This window comes from Hirundo rustica, chromosome 17 (genome assembly GCF_015227805.2).
Source record: "Hirundo rustica isolate bHirRus1 chromosome 17, bHirRus1.pri.v3, whole genome shotgun sequence".
In the NCBI taxonomy this organism is placed as follows: domain Eukaryota; kingdom Metazoa; phylum Chordata; class Aves; order Passeriformes; family Hirundinidae; genus Hirundo; species Hirundo rustica.
Window position 1 is genome coordinate 5638334 of NC_053466.1, and position 12846 is coordinate 5651179.

At 39.5% G+C, this 12846-nt stretch overlaps 1 protein-coding gene across 15 annotated transcripts in view; it reads left to right on the forward strand.

Moving 5' to 3' along the window:
- Nucleotides 1–12846, forward strand: part of EP400 (E1A binding protein p400) — a 46835-nt gene that overhangs the window by 25921 nt on the left and 8068 nt on the right. For 8 of the 15 annotated variants that reach the window (XM_058422788.1, XM_058422790.1, XM_058422792.1 and 5 more), the window contains 21 exons: nucleotides 1086–1177; nucleotides 1881–2179; nucleotides 2617–2819; nucleotides 2918–3087; nucleotides 3314–3510; nucleotides 3981–4092; nucleotides 4592–4735; nucleotides 5044–5202; nucleotides 5436–5519; nucleotides 6080–6211; nucleotides 6332–6376; nucleotides 6484–6637; nucleotides 7059–7300; nucleotides 7806–7979; nucleotides 8242–8289; nucleotides 9308–9444; nucleotides 9979–10035; nucleotides 10160–10238; nucleotides 10819–11007; nucleotides 12023–12068; nucleotides 12160–12269. In XM_058422788.1, the coding sequence (XP_058278771.1) occupies nucleotides 1086–1177; nucleotides 1881–2179; nucleotides 2617–2819; nucleotides 2918–3087; nucleotides 3314–3510; nucleotides 3981–4092; nucleotides 4592–4735; nucleotides 5044–5202; nucleotides 5436–5519; nucleotides 6080–6211; nucleotides 6332–6376; nucleotides 6484–6637; nucleotides 7059–7300; nucleotides 7806–7979; nucleotides 8242–8289; nucleotides 9308–9444; nucleotides 9979–10035; nucleotides 10160–10238; nucleotides 10819–11007; nucleotides 12023–12068; nucleotides 12160–12269 (2873 nt within the window). The remainder of the gene's footprint in view (nucleotides 1–1085; nucleotides 1178–1880; nucleotides 2180–2616; nucleotides 2820–2917; nucleotides 3088–3313; nucleotides 3511–3980; nucleotides 4093–4591; nucleotides 4736–5043; nucleotides 5203–5435; nucleotides 5520–6079; nucleotides 6212–6331; nucleotides 6377–6483; nucleotides 6638–7058; nucleotides 7301–7805; nucleotides 7980–8241; nucleotides 8290–9307; nucleotides 9445–9978; nucleotides 10036–10159; nucleotides 10239–10818; nucleotides 11008–12022; nucleotides 12069–12159; nucleotides 12270–12846) is intronic. The other 7 variants (XM_058422793.1, XM_058422798.1, XM_058422800.1 and 4 more) reach the window with 3 other exon arrangements.

Here is a 12846-nt window from a genome sequence, read left to right on the forward strand (position 1 = left end):
AGTTGAGCGCAGAAGTGGGTAAACTGAGGCAAAGCCTACTTGGTGTGTGCTGGAGTTTTAATAAAATTTGTAGTACAAACTTGGGAGAGCATGTAACTTAATTATAGATTTTTTTTTTTTTTTTTTAACCAGTTTTGCCTTTGGTCAATTTTTTTTGGGGGGGGAGGAAATTTGAAATGGTTTGTTAATTTTTGCAAGGAAAAATCAAAGGTAATAATTTTTTATACGGGCAGAGAATGCCCAGTGATTCTCTCCATTTTTTCACATTGATTTTGCTTTTATCTAATTTCTTTCCTTTCTCTAGCTGATCAAGCTACAGTTTCCCATTTCCCTCTGCAGATGTTGCTTAGATATTTGGTGCCTTGCTTAAATATGATTAGTTCCTTGTGTAAAAACACAACCAAGATGTTGATCAAAAATAATGGAGAAATTAATGCCTTTACAACCAAACAGCAGATTATTAAATGAAGATAAATATAACACTAGGGGTTCATTCCCTGGAAATGGCCATCTGCTGTGATTTTCTTGGGATATAAAGAAACATTCCTTCAAAATGGTGTGAAGTTCTTACAGTGTAGTTAACTGGGTAAACATCTGCTAAGAGCTGAAATCAGAAGAATGCTACTGAGATTCCATCATATGATTTCAACAATTTGTAGATGCACTCAGCTGATGTGTTTTCTGAAAAATCTTGGATGATTTGCTCAAGATAAGTTTTAAAACAGTCTTCCTGAAGTAGAACATTTTCTATTTTCTATTGTGTTCATAGTAACATTTCTAAATGTCATTGTGTATTGCACCATACATGACATTTTCAATAAAGTACAAGTGGAGCACAGCACTTTGCTTGTACAAAGCAAAGTAAAATTCCTCTATCTTGGATTTTTGGGAGAACAGTTCGTGTAAATATCTGTCAGAGATCTGGTGTATAGCAGAGTACAAATTTGCAATACTCAATGGACATTTAGACAAAAAAACTGTCTGCAGCAATGATGTGTTACAGCTATGAAATGTCTGCTTATTGAAAATAACAAAGAGACCAATTTTAAGACTAATAAATTTATAAACACAAGGTTTATCCTCAGTTTGTATTCCAGGTAGAGCTACAGTTACTAACTTGCCGTCTGGTGACATGGGAGCAGTGTTAAAACCAGCACCTTTGCATGGACAGTCACAGGTACTCAATTTTGTTTGTTTTTGGTTAGTTTTTTTTTTTTTTTTGCAGAAACACCATTTTTTGGAATCAATAATGTCTGTGTAATAGTTGAAAGCTATAACTTGCAAAGCTGGAATTATTTAGGGGACTTTGATGATTACAGCATATGTAAATATCCCAGCTTCTGTCCATGTTTCAGGTTGACAGATCTGATGCATTTGCATTTTTAATCCATAGATAAAATAATCTGGTGTACAAAAGCAGCTGACAGCTTTCTTGTGCTGTGATAGACAGGTTATTGTAACTAATATATTTTAATTATGTAGTAATGCATAAATGAAGAAATCGTGGTTTTTTTGTGTTTTGAGCACAATGGCAATTAGGCAAATTTTTATAGATTTCTAATCTTAACAAGCTTTTAGAAAAGATACTCAAGCAACTTACAGAGCATAGGGAAACATCAAGAATATATCAAAAGCTGTGAAAATGTACCTTTAAAAAGCAAGAAGATACTAAACTAAGAATTGATTCTTTAATATGAACTGAATTCAGCTGTAGTCTTCAGATTTTATCTGAAGTGTATACCTTTAATAATTGGTCTAAGTAGTACTTCTACTCTCGGGTCTGTACTCTGATCCTGATAGTTCATTCTAAAGAACCTCAGATCCCTGATTGATTGTGATGAGCAGCAAATGTGGTTTTCATTCACCCTCTCTTGGCAAAGGAGACGTATGAGGAGAAGAACCGGCTCTTGAAGGAGCGCCTGGACAGGATCTTCTTGGGCAACGAGCGCCGCTGCTCGCGGGCCCCGATGTACGGCCGGGACGTGCTGAGTGTTTGCTCCCTGGCTGGGGACAGCAAAGCCTCCCAGCTGCCTTCCAGTGAAGGCAACAGCTGGAGGTGGGCTGGCTTTGTCAACTGCTGCCTTTCCTCAAGTGCCTCCGGAGACCCAAGTAACCCCTTGCGGGAAATGATCCTGGGTTTGGTTCAGCAACAGGAATCTCTAAAGGATCTTGTTAACAGGTAATGTGTGACTATAGGTAACAAGCATTTACATATCAGTTATTTCTAAAGCGCTTTTCAAAAAGGCTTAAAACCTTGTTTCTGTTGATGAGCTTATTTGGTTTAGACTGGTTTATTTAGCAGTAAGTGATGTGCAGCATGGAAGTAAAAAAAGTCGCTTCTGTTGCCTTTGGATCTTTATAAATAAGTGTTTTCGGTGCCTCTTCTGTAATTTCAAGCCCAAGCTCAGCTGACCGTTCTTAGGCTTACATTCTTATGCTTTGGATTCACTTGGATAGGTACTCCTTGGATCCAGCTATCAAGAGTTAAGATCCAGAGATGCAGGCAGAAGCTAGTTTAGCCAAGACTGACTTTTATCGCTACACCTATGATTATTGATGATCATTTTGTGTGTAGCTTTTAAAATAGGTGTTGCCTTCTTTTGATGCTTTTCACAGGGCTCTCTTCGTGTTGCCAGCTGCAGTTGCTGCTCCCCCATGTTTCTATGTAGCAAATCCTCCCCCTTCATACAGTCACAGGCTGAAACTCCTTAAGCACAGCCTGAGGCAGAAGGCAGCTTCACACTTGCACCAGTTGCAAGAGCTGACAACTCCTCACTTGCTGCAGTTCCCTGACCTCCGGCTGGTGCAGTATGACTCAGGTAAAGGACATTTGCTGACAAGATTTCAGTAATTTACTCTATCACATGAATGGAATTTCTATATAAAACCATTCTTGGTTTTTCTGTTTGAATTATAGGAAAATTAGAAGCTCTTGCTGTCTTGCTTCAGAAGTTGAAATCTGAAGGGCGCCGTGTGCTGATTTTGTCACAGATGATTCTGATGCTGGACATACTGGAGTTGTTCCTGAATTTCCATTTCCTCACCTTTGTGAGGATTGATGAATATGCCAACCAGGAACAACGACAGGTGAGTGTTCCCTACCAGCTGCCCGCAGGTACAGCAGCATGTGCTATGTGCTGCCCAGGGTTTTATACCCTACAGCAGGGAAAGGAAATATGCCTCGTTTTGTACTCATTTTGAAATACTTGACATGTTTTTATCTGGTTTCTTTCTTAGGCTGTAGTGAATTTGGTTTGGTATTTTATTTTGGTGTGCAGTTTATTTAGTCCTTGCTTTTATTCTGTTTATGTAGGAGCTGATGAAAATTTTCAACAGAGACAAGCGCATTTTCTGTGCCATCCTCTCCTCTCACAGCCGTTCCACGGGAGTCAATCTTGTCGAGGCAGACACTGTTGTGTTCTATGACAATGATCTGAACCCAGTGATGGATGCAAAAGCTCAGGAGTGGTGTGACAGAATTGGGAGATGTAAAGATATCCATATATACAGGTGATGGTGACAGTCAACATCTGCTCTTTAATATGTTTTATTGTGAGGTTAGTTCAGATAATGCTGCCTTGTATGACCTGGAATAAAGTGGAAACGGTGCTGAACACCACCTCCCTTCAATAAAAAAGATGCCAGGGTATCCTATGAAAAAGTGGGTGGGCTTAGCACCAAATGTAATAAATGAATCATACCTGCATGGGGTTTATTTGTTAGTCTACGTGGAATTTTTTAAGGGATCCTTTTCATTGTTGATTTTTTTTTTTTTAAATTACATAGATTATTAAAAAGAGTAATCTAAAGTAAAAGTGGTGGTTTTTTTCTGGGCTTGCACCACAACGGAAAAAACCTCCCACATACTACCACATTTTTAGTGTTTAGTGGTATTCTCTAAGGACAGTTTGTCTTCTTATTACTGAAAGCTGTTTTGGAAATGACTTACCAGATTTCTACATTTTTTTTCCTTTTTTTAGGCTTGTCAGTGGTAATTCTGTAGAAGAGAAACTTTTGAAAAATGGCACAAAGGACTTGATCAGAGAAGTAGCTGCTCAGGGAAATGATTATTCAATGGCCTTTTTAACACAGGTAAGTTAATATTCAGAATGCATTGAAACATCCCTGCTGCAGATTTTAATAAATTCAAGCATCTGTGTTGGAGCGTTTCATAGCAGTATAGTAGAAGTCAGTCTGGGCTAGAATTAATAAGGAAGCATATTGGATTTCATGATTGCTTGAACTCTAAGTGTTGGGGCCACATTCTTTCAAATATTGTCCATCTGTTTTGTTCTGTTTTTTGCATAGTGATACACAGATATCACCCATGACTTAATATATTGTGGTTTCTTCACCCAGCTGCAAAATTTTGCAGTGCTTGTAAGGGTGAAGGTCTCAACAGCTTTTAAAATGTGAAATAAGTTTGGATATTTAGAGAGATAGGCTCTGAATTGCTGTTCTGAAGGTACATGAGACAGTGACTGCACTGGCGAAGCCAGACTATCCTGGCTGGCGCTCCTGATACTGAAAAAAAAATATAATACTCAAAAAACCTGAATGTATTTCTCTTTTTTTCCTTCTATTTACCAAGCAAACAATTCAGGAATTGTTTGAGGTTCATTCTCCTATGGAGGATTCTGGATTTAGAGTGAAAGCAGAAGAATTTGTAGTACTTTCTCAAGAACCGTCTCCATCAGAAAATATTTCACCTAAAGTTGCAAGACCATTCATAGAGGTAATGATTAAAAATACAAATTAAAAATATAGCAGTGCAACAGTAGTATTAAACAGCTGACTAATCCCATTTTATTTGGGTAGATTCTGTCAGTGTCTTTTTCTGGTAGTTTTATGCTCTTTTGTCATTTGCCTTGTCACAAAGCTTCCAAAAGCCCAGAGCTGAGATTTATAATTTCTGGGACTGTTTCTCTTGCTGCAGCAGAGACTTACTCCAGAAATTTGTGTTGCATTTCAGTGAACTCCTTATAGAGTTTCTTTCCATATTTTTGAAGTCTTAATTATTTTTAATATATATCTCTCTGAAAGGCCCTCAACAGCATTGAACGAGAGGACGAGGAGTCAAATGATCATGTACAAGAAATCAGATCTGAGTCAAGCATTGAACCTTTAATCTCAGAGCTCTGCGAGACAAAATACAATGAAGAGCCCTCGCAGCTGCAGGAGTTAGTTGCTGTTGTGGATCAGGTACCCTGATTTCCCTTGAATATCTGGCTGAAAAGTAATGTTTAGTTCAAATGTTTCAAAATCTCTGCAGTCTGACCTTAAAGCAACTTTGTTGTTTCTCCCATTAAATGGAAGGGAGATCTCCTACTGATTTAAAATGTTAAGATGAGTTTTAAGGAGAGCTTTGATACTTCATGTAACATTTCTTTTGTTAACCTCAAAGTAACATTTTTTCCCTTTGATACTTCCCTCAGCTGACTCCAATTGAGAAATACGCTTTGAACTATCTGGAGCTCTTCCACGGTTCAGTTGATGACAATGAGCCACGGTTGAGTGAGGTAAAACAAATCTTTCTTTTCCATGACATTCTGTCACAGAACAACATTTATTATATTTTCAATATGAAATGGAAGTTTTTCCAATGATGTGGAATGTATCATAGGCACTTCTGTGATCTTTTCTCACTGTACTTTATGAACAGCATAATCTCTAATTATTTTGGGATTCTCTGGTTTAAGCAGGTGTCAGTTCTTTTTTTTTTTTTTTTTCCTTAATAAAATAGGAATTGCTTTCAGCCCATCTCAGCAAATATTTGTTATACTCCATTGATAGCCGGGTAAAAAATTTCATTAATTTCAGTGAGCCTGTGTTCTCGTTGTCTTCATTGTTTGACTGAAATTCTTTGATTGCTTTATATTGATGGTTTAAAAACCCTCAACAAAGACCAAGAAATATCTTCTAAATGATTGTGGAAGTATCTGTTAAGAAATTGCTATCAGATTGTTGTGTCTAAAAATGTCAAAGTTCAAGGCATTTATCTATAAAATTACAAATTGATGACTTCTCATCCAGTGTCTGTTACTGTATAAAGTTTCTAAGGAGTCTGACTTTAATCTAGATGGAAGTGAAAACTGCCAAGAAAGCCTGGGAGGTCCAGCATATGAAGGAGTTAAAGGAAAGAGAGCAAAAAATGCTTTGGGAGGATGAAGAGGAACTTCTAACCTACACTCGGGAGGATGCATACAACAAAGTAATTGCCGATTAGTCTCGTTTTTCTAAATAGTTATTTCTTAGCACTTATTCTGAGAATACCTCTACCCTTCAGACTTCAGTTGGATCATTTGAATGATGTTCTCTTTTTGCTGCCTAGGAATATGTCTATGAAGGTCCAGATGGACAAACTGAAATTATGCCAGTAAGTAAAAGTAACACCAGGCAGCCTAAACAGGCTTTTTATTTTATGAAACGTAAAGATCAGTGGAGAGCTAACATTGCAGTAATTACAAACTTTATTCTCTGCAGCTCTGGACTCCTCCTACTCCACCTCAGGATGACAATGATATCTACATAGATTCTGTTATGTGCCTGATGTATGATACCACCCCGATTCCAGAGTCAAAATTGCCTCCAGTGTATGTCAGGAAGGAGCGTAAACGACACAAAACAGATCCCTCTGGTGAGTGCATGCTCAAAACTGTTCTGGGATTTATTGCTGAAAGTTTTAAAAAATCTGGGGGGGTTTTCATACCTCCTATGTGTCTAGTCCAGTAAAGATTAAATGTGCATGTTTGAAGGGATGAAAATTCTTGTCTCACCATGGTCTTGAAGCAGTGGAATCACTGGAAGGCCCAGTTTTTATGGTGTGCCTTCTCTTTAGACATAAAGGTGTTCTTTAAAGGACAGTTTTAGAGAGCAGACATTCTGCTTTGTCAGTTAGGACAGGGCTGGTCTTACATTATAACAGACTCTGTTTAGTTCCTGACTGCTTTTCAGAGGCAGTGGGGAATACTCTGTACATGTATGAGCATTTTGCAGCCATAGTCAGAGGAGTCAAAGAACGACAGCATCTACCAATAATGCTTCATTCTTTGTCTTAGCAGCAGGTAGAAAGAAGAAGCAGCGTCATGGGGAGACAGTTATCCCACCTCGTTCTCTCTTTGATCGAGCAACTCCAGGAATGTTGAAAATGCGCCGGGAAGGCAAAGAGCAAAAGAAGAACATCTTGTTGAAACAACAGACGCAATTTGCAAAGCCTTTGCCAACTCTTGTCAAACCAGCTACTGAGGCTGGACAGGATAACCCAGAGTGGTTGATCAGTGAAGACTGGGCACTTCTGCAGGTTAGATGATACCTGCAGCTCCTGCTGTCATTATATTTTTATTCCTGTGCTTTATCTCTTCAACATTATTTCTAACTCTTAATGGCATTTTGCTGTCATAACTCGGAACAGATTGCCTGCCATTTGTACTCCTCTAAGGAGAAATTAAAGGCTAAACTACAAAATGTATGATTAAGCCCTATTGCTGTTTTAGAAACCACTTACTGTTATTCAGATTAGCTGTGCTGGCTGGACGCTGGATAATGCAGCTAAGGTTCTTCCCACCTTCGAGGGAAGTGGGCACTTGAATAGCAGCTCTGTCCCTCTCATATCAATCTCCAGCTGTTTCCCTGCACATCAGTCAGCATTAGGGCACCTTATGCTTGTTTATTCTCTGTGACTAGCTGAACACAGAGCCTTAGCCCTGAGCTGTCCCACTGTGTAAAGGTGTGTGGGCACACGCGGGAAGGTTTGGAAGATGGCAACGATTTCTCACCTGATGCATTTGTACCTTTCTCTGTTGCAGGCAGTGAAGCAGCTGCTGGAGCTTCCTTTAAACCTTGCTGTTGTGTCACCAGCACACACTCCCAACTGGGACCTGGTCAGTGATGTTGTTAACTCCTGCAGCAGAGTCTATCGCTCGCCCAAGCAGTGCCGCAACCGCTACGAGAATGTCATAATCCCAAGGGAGGAAGGAAAGGTGAGTTCACGTGGAATGATGCATCTTTTTTTTACCTTAAGTTGTAGAGTTTTTTTTCCTTATCTCCATAAACACTTGTTTGTTTTGGTTTTTTTTTTTTTTGTTAAACATTTCAACAGTGTAAATAAATAACTTTTAAAAGACCTTTTTAAATTATTCTCATCAGGATTTCCACTTATTTTATGTGATTTCTTTGAAAAGAAAAAGCACCTGAACAAAATCTTCCACAAAAGATCATCTAACTTTCCTTCTTATTTTACAGCTAATGTACGAAGCTAATCCTAAAAAGAAGACAAAAAGTATTTATAAGGTGTGCATTGGTATTCTTTCAAAATCAAATCTAGACACTGTGGTATTTAGCAGCAATGGAGGTGGGCAGATAATTCATATGAGATCCATATTGAGTGTTACTTGAGTTCTGAAACATCAATTAAAATTCCAAATTTATTTTTCCTTTCTTTGTTGATACAGTGGATTGACACCAGACTTCAGCTTTTGGATTTGATAGATAAATTTTAGATCATGCAAGAAGTTTGTGATATCACTTGAACTGCCACTTTGGTGGCATTTTTCCACGAAACCACCACTATGTATCTTATCCTGATGGTATTTAAGATCTGTAAGAACGAACTTCATGCTAGAGTCTAAGTGGATTACAAATACATAGTGAATTTGATGCCTGAAACACCTTTTAGTAAATGAGCATGATAGGATGCTACAGAAACAAAAACAAATTCCATGACTGTGAACACCTTCTTCCAAACCACACAGCAATTTAGTGACAGAGTTGGGTGGAGAATCCAGAACTTGTGGCTGTAGTCCCATTCTCTGACTGCTAAGGAGGTTTGTCCCTGACTGGCAGTTTCTGCTTAGGAGAAGCCAAATGTTAGACTGGCATGGTGTGTGGATGTTAACCTAGCTTTGTTGGGAGAGCAGTGCAGTGATGGTTTTGTTTTATTATCTTACGTGTGCGCTGTGCATAACTATAAACTAATGGGCTTTTGGTTTGGGTAATGAATTAAACTTGCAAAATCTAAACTAAAGCAAAGATTCTTTCTCAAATTAGAGTTTGCCATTTTGTATGTCCCCACGCGCTGATGCCAGTGTGACCGTGAGAACTGCTCCTTATTTTGCTCTTTCTTTATATATTTCCCATAGAGTTTTGTGTGACAGTAAGTTATCAGTGACACGAGGCAGGAACCAGTCTGTAATAGATATGTTGGAGAATGTTTTTAAATAATCTACGAGCGCGCCCTGTGTTTAAACATAGACAGAATGCCCTGATGGGTGAGTTTGCAATTGAAAGCTGCTTTGTTTTCTTTTTTTAGACTAAAAACAGTCGCCCACTTCGTACCAATCAGATCTATGCTCAAGATGAGGGTGCAACCCACACACAGCTTTATACTAATCATTTTGAGATGATGAAACTGATTGCAGGGAAAAGAAGTCCACCTATCAAACCTCTGTAAGTTTACCTGGGATCATTTGATCTCCTGTCACCACAGATCTGGAAACAGTGTTTTGAATGGCTCTCAAAACCCAGTGTTATTCTGCACTCTGTTTCTCTCTTCTTGATCTCTCTCTCTCTGTGTTCTGTGTTATTGGAAATGCCTCCATATTTCATGTGTTTGGGTCTCACTGCAGGAATTTGCTCTTTATCATTAAGACCAGAACTGCACTCAGTTGGGGATTTTTTTAATCTACTTTATATCTATCCATTTGCCTAAATTGTGAACATTTTGCTGTTTATGCTGTTTAGCGGTACGTTCTTTTCTACGTATCTTCCTGCAGTTTTTCTGTATTTATTTAATATTTACTCTGAGTCTTTCTCAAATGTTTGTCTGTATGCAGGCTCCAGTACTGCAGGAATAAAATGGAAACTTCAGGAATATAATGGGAACTGCACCAAAACTGCAGTGTTATATGCTATAATATATGAAATGAAATATTGTTTTTAAGGTTTTTCTGTCTCCAGTAATACGGTTTTGCTCAATTTCAGACTTGGCATGAATCCTTTCCAGAAGAATCCAAAGCATGCATCAGTGCTTGCAGAAAGGTGAGCACTCCCTATCTCAAGGGAGTTACAAATTGCATAAAAGTGCTCTTTTTTTATTTTCAATTTTTTATTAGGTTTCAGTTACTTCTAAATATTGTGTGTTTTGTCTTATTACTGTTTCTAGCGGAATCAACTATGATAAGCCCCTCCCTCCGATTCAAGTCGCGTCCCTCCGAGCAGAACGCATTGCCAAAGAGAAAAAGGTATGGTCCCATCTCTGCACAAATGACTGCAGTAATTAAAAAATTAGGCAACAGATGAGGTACGAACAAAGCTGCCACCTGGGAGAAGTTTGGCAGTAGAGTGGATGTGAGCAGCTGCGCATTGTTCATGTACAGGGGTTTACATAACCGAGGCCCATAGTGGGACCTTTCCTGGGGCCTCTTGTCACACTCAGACCCCTTAAACAACGAGCAGCATATTTTTGCAAAAGATACTAAGACATGTAAAAATCTTGTTTTAATTCTTGACCATTCTGTTGCCTCCTTTCTTATATTATTCAGAAGGAAGTACTTGACCCTGCTTGTGGATGATAAGTTTCTTCTTCTGCTATGCTCTAAGCCATAAAACCATGAGTACAGCTTGTAGTTTGAAACGAATCAGGTTGTGTAACTTGGACTTGAAAAGTGAAGGCAGCTTTGTGGGCTGTCTCTGATTAGAATCAAAGGGGTTTTGTGGACAGAAATAAAGAGGTTTTGTCCGTTGCTTTATTTTGTTTAAAAAAACCACACCACATCTTGCTTGTTCCGTGCTTGAAGACTGAAGGTGCCCCTTGCCTTGCAGGCGCTGGCGGAGCAGCAGAGGGCCCAGCAGCAGACGGGCCCCCAGCCCCAGCAGCCCCAGGCGGGCCAGCAGCCCCCCCAGCAGCCCCCCGTGCAGCAGGCCCAGCCACAGCCACAGGCACAGGTAGTTCAGCAGCCACAGGCAGTGGTGCAGACTGCAGTCACTACTGTGGCCAACACAGCAGTATTGGTAAGAAAGGGAGAGCTCAGTGCCTCTGATGTAGTCGCTTCAGTTCTTCTGTGTGTGCTGTATTTGTGTCGTGTTTCTTCTGGAAAGAGAATTTTAGGTCAGTATAGTGAGATCAAAGATATTTTTTCTTGTTTGCTTTCCTTGGTTATGCTGGGTATCTTCTGGTTTCCTGATTTGTTGAGACTACTCGTACCATTGTAGCAACAGGTCTTGGCATTCTGAGGGGGAAGAGCACCATGCAAAGATGGTTTTTCCTTTTTCACTTTAGAGTTTGGTTTAATGAAGTCTGAGTGAATAGATGTAATTGGTCAACAAGACATATTTGTACAGAGAACTTGCTGACTGCAGAGACTAAAAGAGAATGTAGCTGTAAAAACTGCTCAGTTAAAGAGCTTAAAAACCCAAGATTCATTAACCTTTGCAAGGCAAGTGAAATGATGCATCCTACGGGAAACACCATGGTGCTTTTACTGCAGATTTGTGCAAAGTTTTCATGTCCTCCCTAAATCTAGAGTCTGAATGAATCTGATGACTGGTCTGTGGCTTTTGTATTTAGAGCCAATCCAGTTTGCGTAGTTATGTGTGCAGGCAGTGGTGGATTATTTTGCTTGTTGAAGAGCAAGAGTACAACAGCTTTTGCAGAGAGAGAGAGGATGTTTTCTGACCCACAGGCATTGCTGTCTCTGCAGTGCTTAGTGATGTTCCTGTGTGAATGGTTGTTTCTGGTGTGCCAGAGTAAGGTATTGCTCTCTTCTTCTGCTGACAGGGATGTCCAGTGACCAGGGTTTACCACACACTTGGCTGGTCTAAATTGCTTATTAGTGAGGCAGAATCCTGATCTGTGTGTGCATTAGTTGCTGTGACCTGGAGAGTCAGTGAACAGCTGCAGAAATCTCTGTGTATTCCATTGCATTTTTCTTATTTTGTCACTTCTGGAATATAGCATTGCGTTAAGCAATGCTCAGTTTTCTTTTACTGTTTTTCTGAACTGTTATCTTAATTGTCTTCTAATTAGGCGGGCACCATCAAAACAGCGGTGACGGGGACGAGCATCCAGACTGGTAAGGAGAGTTTATAATTGGGCAGAGGAGGTGATGGGACGTTGGGCTTTTCACTTTCAGAATCTCACATTTAATCCTGGCTTGCTTTCAGCTACAGTGAGTGGAAATGTGATCGTGAACACTGTGGCTGGGGTCCCTGCTGCTACCTTCCAGCCCATCAATAAACGTCTGGCCTCACCTGTTATACCTGGGACGCTGACTGTGAGTAGATCCTGTCACTAGTTTTGTCCCTGGACACGCTGGGTTGCATGTTTTATCAGCATATCTTTAGCTTTCCATGGTGTCAGAAATTCAGCTTCTTGCAAATGTCATGTGTCTCCTGTGGTTCTTTATCAAACCTCTTTCTTACCAAAACATCAGAACACACTGGAATGGCTTATCAGAAAAAAAAGCTTAATACTGTTAAAAATAGTTTATAGGCAAGTGCTGCCAAAAGCAATGCGTTATATCATCAACATTTTCAGCCTGTAACTGTTTTGTGCTTTATTAATTATGATCTTTGTTATTATGTTAATGGTTTAAGACTATGGAAGATAAAGCAAAATATTGAAAGGTGCTAAAATTAAACGTCTGTAATGAAGGGTTTGGTGATCAGCCTGTTGGAAAAAGACTTACCAACAGACTGATTTTAAGACGCATCCAAACAGATGTGTTAGACGGATTCGGGGCTTTGTTTTTTTCTTTCGCGTTTTTCATGCTCGTATTTAAAATCGCCTGGATGGCAGTTCCATTTCCAGCAGGTGCCACAGCTGTATCCGAGGCAGGGGCAGGGAGCAGT